General features: G+C 36.0%; 1 protein-coding gene across 1 annotated transcript; it reads left to right on the forward strand.

The window, feature by feature from the left end:
* Nucleotides 1-6,580: 6,580 nt before the first annotated feature.
* On the forward strand, nt 6,581-10,799 carry LOC143592510 (peptide-N(4)-(N-acetyl-beta-glucosaminyl)asparagine amidase-like; the record flags this gene model as incomplete). Its single annotated transcript, XM_077072408.1, has 13 exons — nt 6,581-6,667; nt 6,760-6,842; nt 6,919-7,032; nt 7,143-7,197; nt 7,282-7,368; nt 7,449-7,504; nt 7,580-7,639; nt 8,374-8,461; nt 8,537-9,271; nt 9,342-9,402; nt 9,475-9,577; nt 10,084-10,218; nt 10,379-10,799. Coding segments are annotated over 13 exons (1,770 nt in total), but the record flags the coding sequence as incomplete, so codon positions are not given.
* Nucleotides 10,800-13,235: the final 2,436 nt, after the last annotated feature.

Consider the following 13,235-nt stretch of genomic DNA (forward strand, 5'->3'; position numbering starts at 1 on the left):
GTTTTATTTTTTTTTCCAAGTGTACACCCTCTTTTCGTAATGTGAAACAAATATGCTTGAAGTTGATTATATTTCCCTACCATGTTAAAGGATCTTATGGTTATGGTTATGGTTATGGTTATGGTTATACATATTGAGAATTTAAAAGGATCAAAAGGGTCAGAAAGTTAAAAAGATTAAGTCTAGCCTAAACTACCATTACGTAAAATATGGGATGTATGATAGTTGCCTGATACCAAATGTTGTTTCGATTATGATTTTGCACACCGCTTTACACTATTGCGGGTTTGTATGACTGGTCAGGTCTTGCACTATTAATAGAAGTCGAATTTGTGCAAAAGCAAAACCTTCCTTGTTTGATCTAGTTTTTTTCAAGAACCCAATAATCTCTGTCGAAGCACGAAATGAATCTAACCTGGTCCATGACGATGTTTCCACGGATTTCGAGATGAACGAACCACGTCTTGATCTTCTTCTTCAGCTGCGCCTGTGACCTGCAATGGTTTTCGGGGGAGTGGAGGTGACTGCTAAGATATCCTGAGGATTTCTTGTTCACAGACACAAAAAAGTGGTGGTGGCTCTTATTGAGCATGACCCCTAATAAGGAGGTGGAGACCTCCTTATATAGAGAGTCTCATGGCCACCATCATGGTACCCTAATGGGCCTAGCCCAATTAGGGTTACCTCCACAAAACCCCCTCAGCCCAATAACATTGTATTAATCCATGTAATAAAATAAGCCAAACATAATAGATTTAGGATCGTAAAACCGGGTTTAGTACCATACCCCTACAATCTCTTAACTCTTGAACTCAACAATAATACGTATATAAAACAAGCAATCGAAGCTATGAAACTCAACACCCCAATCCTTCAAAGGAGACACAATCTTCCAAAACACCCCAATCCTTTATCATCCGATCTAAAAAATGGGTATATGAAACGCAACACCTTTGAAGTATAAGAAAGCTAGTGGTCAAAGTGAAGGTGCCATAACTGAGTGGAAGAAACCAAGTTGATAAGCCGGAATATAAATTCCATCTAAAAGGAAAAAAAATGAATAATCTTTAACAAGTTACGGATTAATATAAATCAAATAATTTCGTTCTTTTTGCAAAGCATGCAAAGTCACTATTTGGAGTATCGGGTTATCTTAAGTACCGATTAATGATCCCTATGTTCCCGATTGATGAGCCTTGCCCAATTTGTCGCAAGGCCTGTTTGGATTCTTTTGGTGACCATAGCGGTGCATTGCAAAGAATTGTGTGGCTTTAAATACAGACATGATTTGGTTAGGGATGTTCTGTCTGATGTTCTTAAACGGACAGGGATTTCTGCTAAAAAGGAGGCCCCTGTTAACTTTCTCACGGATCCTCTGGAAGGGAGGTCTACTTTACGACCAGCTGATATTCTTGTGTTCGGGTGGGCAGGGGAAACGCCTGTGTGGATCTTACAGGAGTGTCTCCTCTAGTTGGGCTCAGGGACCGTGGGTTTGTTGTGGGGCAGGTTGCGTTAAAGGCTGAATCGGGAAAAGTTGTTAAACACGAGAAAGCTTGTTTAGATAATCAGCATGTCTTTCTACCATTAGCCTTTGATACATTTGGTTTTGTGGCCCAAGAGGCTGTGAATTTTTTGAACAGGGTTCAGCGTGTCGTACACGGAACCTCTTCAGCTCCTAGGTCTCAAAGCTTCGTTTTTAGCAGGATTGGCTTTGCTATTCAAAAGGGGGTTGCGGCGTAGCTTGTTGCCCTTTTGCTTGCCACTCTATTGTAATCGTTTTATAATAAATTATATAACTTAGCTATTTTAATAAAAAAAAGATTTTTTTCTCTAAATAACTTATCATATATTTTTTTATTACTTTAATCTAGAATATCTGAAGTGGGCTTTTAGATTTAATCCACCATTGAATCCCAACCTCAAAGAGTTCGGTCTAACTAATTGAGCTTGCTATTGTACGTGGACTGTTCTCTTAATCCTATAATATATTTGATCAAGTCACCAACTTGTTCATATGTGTTATAAAAATTTTCACAAAGCTTGACATATATTTCCTCATTGTTTTTGTAGAGCTCATTTTAGTATTTGAGTCTTATGTATTATTCCTGAACATAAATATGTTTGTATTTGTCTTTTGTTTGTAATGTCTAGGCCTGAGGCCATTTGTTGTAAGCCCATTTAGCATGTGTTGTAGCAACTCTATTGGGTCATTCTTCCCATATATAAGGAAGCATGACATGTAATACAAGATAACCTTTTTTGAAAAATATTATCTTTTGTTCTTTCTCTTTACTCGTACTTTCTCCATACTCACAACCAAAAACAAAATATCAACAAGATCCGAGATCTAGGTTAGCTTTAGTGATTTCCGCTGGCTAAAGCTTAGACTGATTCAAGAACTTGTGTTGTTAGATCCGTATTTGGGACCTTCAATTGGTATCAGAGCTTTCGTCTCTACTAGTTGTAGTTCTTGGATCACAACCTTGAATCTAGGTCTGCTTGTGGTGTTTTAAGAAGTATTCTTGCTTAGTTTCCGGTTTTAAAGTGTTCTCAGGTGTTAAAGTTTGTTTTAAAGACTTCGTGCTCTTCAAGTGTGTTTGCTAGAAAGTGTTCAAGTTTGTGTTGGTTGCATTTGTGGTGTTTGTTGTGGATTTGTTATTGTTTGTGTTGTTAAAGTGGTGAAAAAGTGTGTAGATCTTCATTCGAATCAAACAAAGTACAAATGTTTCTAAAAGTGGATAAGGTTGTACAGATGATTTTGATATCCGTGCAAAATGGTGTTTTTGGACTACTCGGGAATCAAATCGGATCGAATAAACAAGTTCCACTCGAATCGAATCACATCCTTTAATTGAATCAAATTGCTATCTTAATTGAATCGAACATACAAACTAATCGAATTGAATCTCCCATTCGATTCGACTCGTTTTATATTCGACTGGATTAAAACGTTCGATTCAATTAAAATATTTGTTCGATTCGACTGAAATCCATAAAATTTGACACGGCCGGCCAAATAGCATCAAAACATTGGTTATATCGTGTTAGATCCTATAATAACCGGCTGAGAGATCGATCAAACATGAATTTGCCAGATCCATTTCAACCTCCAATTGTAATTATATGAAAGAGCCGAACATCAGTTGATTCAATTACTGTGTTTCTTCCTGCTTATTAGTATTGATTAATTAAGATCTGATATATCCAACAATTAACGTCGAAATAGTATCCATTTTTTAAGCAATTATACATACAGCCCTAAATAAAACCATCTTAGCACTGCTTACCATCCTCAAACCGATGGGCAAAGCAAAAGGACAATTCAAACACTTGAAGACATACTCTACGCTTGTGTGATTGTCTTAGGTGGGAGTGGGGACGAACATATTCCCTTATTGAAATTTTAGTACAATAATAGTTAACACATGAGTATTAAGTCGCACCGTTCGAAGCGTTATACTGCCGAAAATATATAACACTGGTATGCTGGTCTGAAACTAGAGACAATCAATTGTCTGGACCCGAGATAGTCCAAGAAACCACTGACAAGATGTTACAAATCCGTGAACGACTTAAGACGGCGCGAGATCGCCAAAAGAGTTACGCCCATGTCCGTCGTAAGCCGTTAGAATTCAATGTAGGCGATAGAGTCTTATTGAAAGTTCGCCTTGGAAGGGTGTCGTTTGCTTCGGCAAGAAAGGAAATTAAATCCTCGTTTTGTTGGACCTTTTGAAATACTCGAGCGAATCGGTACTGTCGCTTACCGTCTGGGACCACCCGAAGAAATGAACGGGATATACGATGTATTCCACGTCTCTAATATGAGAAAATGCCTAGCTGATGAATCTTTGTCGATGCCTTTAAAAGATGTTGAAATAAATGAAAATCTAAAATTCGTAGAACGACCAATACAAATCAAAGATTCTAAAACAAAGAAATTAAAGAGACGAACGTTGAAAATAGTCAAAGTAAGGTGGGACTCACGAAGAGGCCCTGAGTATACTTGGGAACTTGAATCCGAAATGAAGAAAAAATACCCTCACTTGTTCTAAGAAGCGAATCTCGCGAACGAGATTCGTTCCAAGGTGGGGAGGATGTAACATCATGAAAATTTTGGACCAAAATTTACAAGTTTCAAAGTTAAAAGACAAAAATGAAAATTCTGAGTTTCGGCCCAAGGCTAAATGTCATCACGTATCGCGATGACAAGGTCTGACAGGGTGACACATGTCTTGCCACTTGTCACCACATGGCACAAAGTCCGCCACGTGTCATCACGTGGCACCGCGTCCGCCACGTGGCAAACCTACTAATGATTCACCAACCCTTTGTCGCGATACACGACGGGGTTCTCATCAAGCCATCGCGTATTGCGATGGGTTCGTTAATCAGCTTATAAATAGAGGTGACCAGCCCCATTCTCTCGTCACACCAAGTTCACAACTTACTTCTCTCTCTAAACCTCGTAAAGTGTGCCATCAATTTCCTCGTAAACCGTGCCACAAACCAAAGTTACCTCAAAGTTCGTGCAACATACCAACGACATTACATTGAAGTACGAGCCATCCCTCGCGAAGCCCAACGCATCAGCTCAACGCAGATCAAGTACCTTGGACTTGGATTTAGATGCAATAAAGCTACAAACTACATGGAATGAACTTGAGATTGAATTTGTAATAACATCGTAAATAAAACATTAATTATAAATGTAAACATAAGTAACTTCACCATTGTTATTAATAATTGAAGATCCGAATTACATCAAAAATTTTAAACGGGTACGGATTCGGGTTTGAAAATTAACGAACTTTAAAGCCTAGGTTTAGTCAATAAATATTTATCTTAGGGAATACTAAGGACAAAGTCCAATAATACTTAGGATATGCTCGTAAGAATTTCACATGACTATTTATCCATCGAAGTTCCACCTAAATTAACATTAGTTCTTACCATTAAAGAGTTATTGTATTACGGTGATAGATCAAGCTTGACCCTAGTTTTTAAATGCTTGAGATGGGGTAAGTCTAGTCATGGTTTTCCAAGTGTGTGACCCATAATCTAATTTATACGCTTAAAGATTATGATCGATAGGTTGGTGGCTGGGTTTAATTGGACAAAAATACCGGTAATCGCTGTTTTTGCGTTTATATTTTATTAATTAAGTAATCTAAATGCTTTGGAAATCAGTTTTCCGGTTATGATTCCATTGCAAATAACTTTTACATGAACAGATGAGGTTTAAGTGTGGGTTATTTGATATGATTTAAAATATTAAATTATATATGAATATTATAAATATCTCTTATACACTTTTACGGCCTGTTCTTGAGTTTTTTAAAGGAGGGAAATGAAATGAAAACGAAGGATAGTTAAAAAAATGAGTGTTCTTGAGTTTTTTTTAGGATGGAAAAGAAAGGAGTAGGAGGAGTTAGGAAGGATTAAATTGATGTTTTGTTTTCCAATAAATTATCCTATAAAAAATGGGCTGATTACTAAGGATAATATAGTTATCATTTCCTTTCATCTAATTTCATTCCAACTCAAGAACACATCTAATTAAAAAAAAATTTCTTTCCCTTCCCTTTCTTATCGTTCCTTTTCCTTCCATTTTCTTTCATTGATTAAAAAACTCAAGAATAAGACGTTAAGTAGTTTTTTTGGTTTATTTTATTAAATATTATCCGCTCCTAGTTCATATTTAAAATTTTCTAGTTTAAGAGACAATGAGCTAAAATATAGTAGTTTTACAAAACTTGAGAATAACAAATGATTATTCGAATAGATTATTATTGTTATTATTATTATTAAACTCTCCTTTTGTTTACTTTAGTGTTAATTATTCTAGCATTGTAACATGTTTTTAAAATAAAACTAATATTAATTTGATGTGAGCATGGGTAATGGGTTATCACTTGAGAAAGGAAAATAAAGAAAGGCCCAATGCATTATTTTTAAGAATAAAGGGGAGTCGGTTAATTGTGAAGGAAGTAACATGGGAGGAGACCCGACATAATAAAAGGGAGCATGGGCTTTTTCTTTAAATGTTATAAGTGTGTAGCTAGTGACTAAGTATACTTAGTACTTTTTAAGGTTGAGAATCTTTCAAATATAATATTCAGACCCAACACAGACTTTAAAACTCATTGGTAAACCCAAATCGATTTTCCCTCGTTCAATCTTATGAACAAGTTCAGCGGAGAGTGAATACGTCAGAATGATAATCAATTCAGGCGATGTTGTGTTTAATTGTGACAGAAATACGGTATTGCACCATCGTGCACACATCTTTTCCACCATAGATAACGAATTTACACGTTGGGCCGGACTCAAATTTTCGGCCAAAAACGGCTAAATTTACACAGCGTATAAATTTTTTGGCCGAAAACGGCTAAATATGCACCACGTATAAAAAATTTCGGACGAAAACGGGTAAATTTACACTACCGTGTAAAAAAACAGGGGAAGCCGGGGCCACCCCGGGCCCTATGTAACCTTCGCCAGTGCTTATGCCAATTACGTATGATATACTGCTATAAGGCTTCATCACATAGCATAACACTATTATGTTATGCACATGTAGTATGAAGACGCGCATCGCCAGGAAGCAGCAAGGAAAACAGTGCCGGTGGAGAAGCTTGAGGAGAAAGCATTGGTTGCTTTAGCCAAGGTTCAAGTTTCCATCTTATTGTGATTTGTGAAATGATATAACTTAAAACCGTAATTTGGTATTTTTCTTACGTGTATAATATTTATGTTCAGGAGGGGAACTTAAATCCATCTAAACCTGAGGTTGATCATGCATTTCTGCTGCAACTCCTTTTCTGGTTCAAACAGACATTCAAGTATGTCTTTTTGTTTCATTTGAATTGGTAATTTTGTAATTTGATAGTTTGTAATATTGTGATTTGGAAAGTGTAGGTGGGTTAATTCACCTCCTTGCGAAAGCTGTGGGAATGAAACCACAATTCAAGGAATGGGTGTAGCATATTCATCAGAGTTGGCTTATGGAGCCTCTCGAGTTGAAGTTTATCGGTATAAGGATTAGATTTATTATCTGTCATTTATAAGATATTATTGCTAGAATACCATATTTTGATTTCTTTTGATTGATTATTTGTATATGTTTTTCTTAACTTGACCAGTTGCAACGTATGTTCAAGAACAACTCGTTTCCCACGATACAACGATCCTCTGAAGGTAAGCAAATATTGCTTTTTTTTTTTTTTACTTTTAAGAAGTATTTGATTGTTTAAACTAATAGAGCATTGTTTAATGATGTAGCTTCTAGAAACAAAGAAGGGGCGATGTGGGGAGTGGGCCAATTGTTTTTCACTTTATTGTCGTTCTTTTGGATATGATACTCGCTTGGTAACATACTTATTTGCAATATTAATTTGTTTTCACTTTGTTGCTGGTAAATTTAAATCAACTAAGAGTATTCTTCTCAGATACTGGATTTCACAGACCACCTGTGGACAGAGTGCTATTCAACATTATTGGGAAGGTACTTAATTTTACACCAAGAACATTAAATATTTTAATATTTTCTACTCTAAGTTGCTATCTGTTCGTGTTGCAGATGGATGCATCTTGATCCCTGTGAAGGAATATATGATACTCCACTGCTATATGAAAAAGGGTACTTTCGTCATTTCACCATGATATCACACGAATCAGTAGAGTTGGCAAGATGGTCTGGTTTGGTAACTTGTCAAAATGGATGTGCTAATAGTGATTAAAAACAATATAATCACAAAAGTAACCTGAATAAAACGATTTAGGAGGTTATATGCATTATAAGTAGATTTGGTCAACTTTTAACCTGTTTGACCCGTTTCACACATACCCAATTTTCTTGATTGGCCAATATGAAACAAAAGCGCAACCAAAATCTTGTCGGCTGAAATTGCAACCTCTGCAAATCTATATCATCATCATCATCATCATCGTACTCAGTATATCCCACCAATAGCAAAGCTATGGTAGGGTCTGAGGAGGGTAAGATGTAGACAGCCTTACCTCTACCCATAGGGATAGAGAGGCTGCTTCCGATGAGACCCCCGGCTCGATAGTAGTTTTGCATCAAGCCTTGGACATAAGGCACATAGCACTCAATCATCGGGACACCGGATGATTGGTGCATGTACCACATTGTCTTTCGGCTATCAACGCCACCACATGATGCCTGATTAACCTTCCGCCACTTTTAACGTTATTTTCACGAGATTAGTAAAATAACGTTAAAATTAGTGCAATTTTACTTTTGCCCACCCGAGGGTTCACACATATATACATTATATGCGCGCACCGAAAGCTGGGCGTGTCTACAAATCTATATCTATTTATGCAAAAGGTTAACAAGTAAAAAAACAGGTGGAACAAGAAACTGAACTATGCCGTTGCTTATGCAAAAGACGGAGTCCATGATGTCACTAAACGTTACACCTGGAAGTGGCATGAGGTATGTCCACATTAATCTTATTCTCTTCTTCTAATTGCTGTTTTGACCAACAAGGGATATAATATCATTTTGAAGGTTCTATCACGTCGAACCCTAACTTCAGAGTCTAGTGCATCTAATGTTCTTGCAAATCTAACAAGAGAACTTAGAAGGAACTTGACATCAACTGTGATATCTTCACTTGAGGAACGTGACCGTAACGAAGCCAATGAGCTTGAAAAAAGTCAACATTCTCAAGAAAACGATTCTTTATCCTTACCTGGAAGATTAAGTGGCAGTAAGGAATGGCGCGCGTTAAGATCCGAAATCGGGTCTGATTCATTAAGTTCTTCTTCCTGCCCGGTCCGTGTATGTGCAGACGAACACGTTTCAAGAATCTATAACTCGTTTGCGCCGTTAATATCCCGTTTAGCAGAATATTCTTCCAAACATAAAGCTCTTGAAGCTCTTCAGTTTATCAGAACGGTTTTAGCAGATCCTAAAAAGAGCCCGTTTAAAACAAGACGAGTTGCTATGGATTCAAGTCTGTTACGAGAACTGATGCAATCGTTTAATCCAATGCTTTATGCTCTTTCTTTGAAAAGTAAGGTTGAAACCGATGGGAAGGTCGAAATTTGTTTAGGGGACAATAATCCTGTGAAAGCCTCTCTAGCATTGCCTGTTGTGTTCCATGCTTTGGATGATGTCATCAACAACATAAAGCTTTGTGACAACTATAATAAATCTAATCTTTCTTGGCCTTTGATAAAGTTAAACAGAATATGTTGTGGGTCGGTTCTTGCGAGTGGGGAGGAGCTTCCTTTTGGAATTGTAAGTACGCATGGCATGTTTTATATTGGTTGAATGAATTTCTGTTGATGAAAGCTTGGAAATTTTGCAGGCCACGTCAGCGTTTGATGGGACTCGTTTGTCAAAATGGGAAGAACCGAATGGGGCGAAAGGTATAAAACAATGGGCATTAACCTGTGTTTTCTTGTTATTACTTGTATTAATTTGAACATTTAATGTTGCAGGTTGTTGGTTAATATATAAAGCAATGGGTAACCAGGTGTATGAACTGTGCTCATATGAACTAATGTCGGCCAATGATGCTCCAGAAAGAGATCCAAAGGACTGGTAAGTCTGTTAAAAGATGAGATTTGTTAGGCAAAAACACAACATACATTATCTAATATTTTACAATTGTACATTTAAATTTTTTTTTTGATAATAAATGAATGGTTCAGATTGTTTCTTGCATTATTTGTGGTTTAATAGATTTATATTATTAGATCTTGATAATTCTAAATATATTTTTACAAATAATATAATCTATGTCGGTCGGTGTCCCGATGGTTGAGTGTTATGTGTCTTATGTCCAAGGCTTGATGCAAAACTACTATCGAGCCGAGGGTCTCACCGGAAGCAGCCTCTCTATCCCTATGGGGTAGAGGTAAGGCTGTCTACATCTTACCCTCCTCAGACCCTACTATAGCTTTGCTATTGGTGGGATATACTGAGTACGATGATGATGATGATGATTATGGTTGAACCCTCCCTATATAAAAAATGTGTTCATTGAGTAATGAATGTAGGATCCACAGTTATAAGAGGGAATAAAATGACAGTTAGTTTTCTTTCAGGGTGGTTGAAGGTAGTGATGACGGCGGTTCCAGCTGGCGTGTTTTGGATGAACAAACTGGGCAAACATTTGACAACCGTTTCCAGCGTAAAGCATATAAAGTCAAGTTGCAGGGAGTTTTAGCAAATGTATTCAGGTATTTCCTCTAGACCTTTTGTCTATCTATCTGTATATATGTATTAGTTCTGAAAATACGTTCTTCGGTTCTTAGATACAAACAAAGCAAATGTTGTATATGAGAACCCTTAATTTTGTTATAATTTTGATTTGTCGGTTGATAGTTTAAGAAATGGCAGGTTTCGCTTTTTAGCAGTTCGTGATGGGCAAGCAAATTCACGGTTTCAAATAGGTAGCATTGACCTATATGCAAGCAGCAATGTGAACCAGGAACCGTCATCGTGATCTAGCCACTATCTAAATCATGGTCAATTTGTATTCAGGTTAGTGTTTTGAGAGTTCAAGTCCCTTTGGGAACAAAGGTATATGATTTGGAGTGTGACAGTTAATAAGTAACAAATTGTTATCCTCTTTCACCATAAATAACTTGTTATTGTAAGCAAATGTTAATGTGTTTGAATACTTTATATGTACAAAATTCTTTTTGCTTAAGGAATCTTATATTTTGATTTTGTAGTAAAGCCTTCAAGCATAAATAGCAAACCTTATATTAATACAAACTGTGTTAGTAGCTTCCTTACATCTAAGCCACCTAGCGACTATGCTCGCTGTGTGATCGTCGTGTAGCCTGTAGCCATAGGTAAATGTTATTGGGTTTATAATTTGGAAGAATTACATAAACTTCACTCCTCTTTGGTACCTATACATACTTGGTGTCGCTGTTGATACTAACATATTGAATATTGAACACATGGTGGCGAATCAAACCGTGAGATATACCAGCATGGGTAGTGGTTAAACAGCCTCAAGAGGGTCTAAGGATACGGTTGGTAAAGAACCACGGGAGCAACATTATTGATTGGTACATTTGGTCTCGGTGAGACGCCTACTCCACATGCTGCTACTAGGGTGTATCTTTATTATTGTGGACTACACAAAATTACATGTACAAACTTTGTTTATGTAGAGCAGGTCTGGCTCCGAGAACGTTTATAAATTTTGTGCCAAAGGCGAATTTTTTTTTCTTAATAAAAATGGGTATTTTGTTGGGTTTAAACAATTTAATTTTGAAATAAGCCTTAATTTTTTGGGCCTTATGATTTGGTTGTGTAATTTTTTATTTTCTTTTATAAAAATAGGGTTAAAATATCTCAAATGAGGTTAGAACTCATAACCTTTCAGTTGAAAGTCATACCCCTTTACTACTGGTGGTTGTGTAATTAAGGTTAAATTATATGGAATTTACGTAGGACCCAATTCTATTTCTTTGATACATCTATATAAAGGTGAGCAATTTAACTGTCATTACCGTTAACCGAACCATAACCGTCATAACCGAACTGATTTTAACCGATAACCTTCATAACCGGTGGGTCGGTTTTAATGGAGTTTTGAAAACCGCCAAATGCGGGTCGGTTTTGGTAATAGATACTTCCAAACTTGTCATAACCGAACCGACCTATTTATTTAACCAACAATACGTTTGGGATTTATTTTCAACAAACATATTGTCGGATTATACCATTTTGATGTGTCCGGTTCAACTTTTGTTATCAAATTAACTTAAATTTCATTGTTAAATTATATAATGTCATTTTTTCAACATTTGAGATAAGATTATCTAATTAATTATACAAATATCAAACTATCTATATAATTGTCTACCATAAAATCCTATGTGTCGCTCTCATATTGTTCCCCCCATTCTCTAGAGCCATAAGATTGCTTGATTTCTAAATGGAGGCTTCTCATGCATTTGACCCGAATTTACACGTATGGGTCTTACCAAACCCGGATAGTCTTTAAATGGGTTATAACATCTCATATATTTATGAAACTCTTTCATAATCAAACAATAATTTTTGTTGGTCATGGGTCTCACCAAACCTGATAACCACTAAACGGGTTATAACATATCATTTATTTGTAAAATAACCCCTTAATAATCAAATAATAATTTACACGGGTTATGGGTCTTACCAAACCCTAATAGCCCTCAAATGAGTTATAAGATCTCGTTTATTAGTAAACACTATCATTAAACCCTAATTTATTTGATCTCCTTTACATGTTCTTTGTTGCTAGTCTATCATCTTCATCGCTGGTTAACTTCCGATACTACCCACCATTGTCAACTACATTAACATCCCCTTGTCATTATACAAATATTTGTGTTCATGTTTGTTCATTTAAAAAAATCAACAGGCTCGTGTCCGTTTATGTTTGTTCGTTAAAAATCTAAAAAATAACAAACTAATATATATGTATTAAATTAAAACTAAACTACGTTAAAAAATAAAATATCATCATAAAATAGGAAAACGATTAAAATAAAAACTTGAATAAACTTCCGTAACACGGAAGGAATAAACTAGTAATCTATATACAATTATAATCTATTAGATATTAATATTATGGATTATATATTTTGTTGAATTATGTCAAGTCATTTATTAATAATATTTGTTATCAAACTTTTAAGCTCAATTAAATTGTTTTGGTTACGGTTAACCGACCCATAACCTAATCGCTTTAACCTTCAAAACCGATTAACCGAAACCGCCATAACAGATCGGTTATGGTTATGGTTATCCATTAACCGACATATCGGTTATGGTTATGAGTTTGGCTCAAAACCGCTCCAAATCGACCCATGCACACCCCTACATCTATATACATATTGTTTTTCATAAAAATATATATATAATTTTTTTTCTTTTAAATATCTGGGCCTATCAGGGTGTTGGGCAGGGGTCTGTCGACCACCAGGCCCTCCCTTGTAGTCGGCCCTGATGTAGAGACTAATCTAGGGTTTATTACTTACTATAAGGGCAAGAAAACTAAAATTGACGTAAAATAAAGAATATTGGCCGGTAATATGTGTAAAAACAATAGTATCTTGTCTTTTTTTTATAACCTAGAAGCCAAATAAATTAAGTTCTTCAATTACTTCAAACATCCGATATAAACATCCTGCAATATGTGTAAAAATTGGTTTGTCAACAACACATGTTGAGTAAGTAATCACCAGATTTT

Source organism: Bidens hawaiensis, unplaced genomic scaffold (genome assembly GCF_021521415.1).
Source record: "Bidens hawaiensis isolate Kalapana, Puna unplaced genomic scaffold, B.hawaiensis_p1.1 tig00040963_1, whole genome shotgun sequence".
NCBI lineage: Eukaryota > Viridiplantae > Streptophyta > Magnoliopsida > Asterales > Asteraceae > Bidens > Bidens hawaiensis.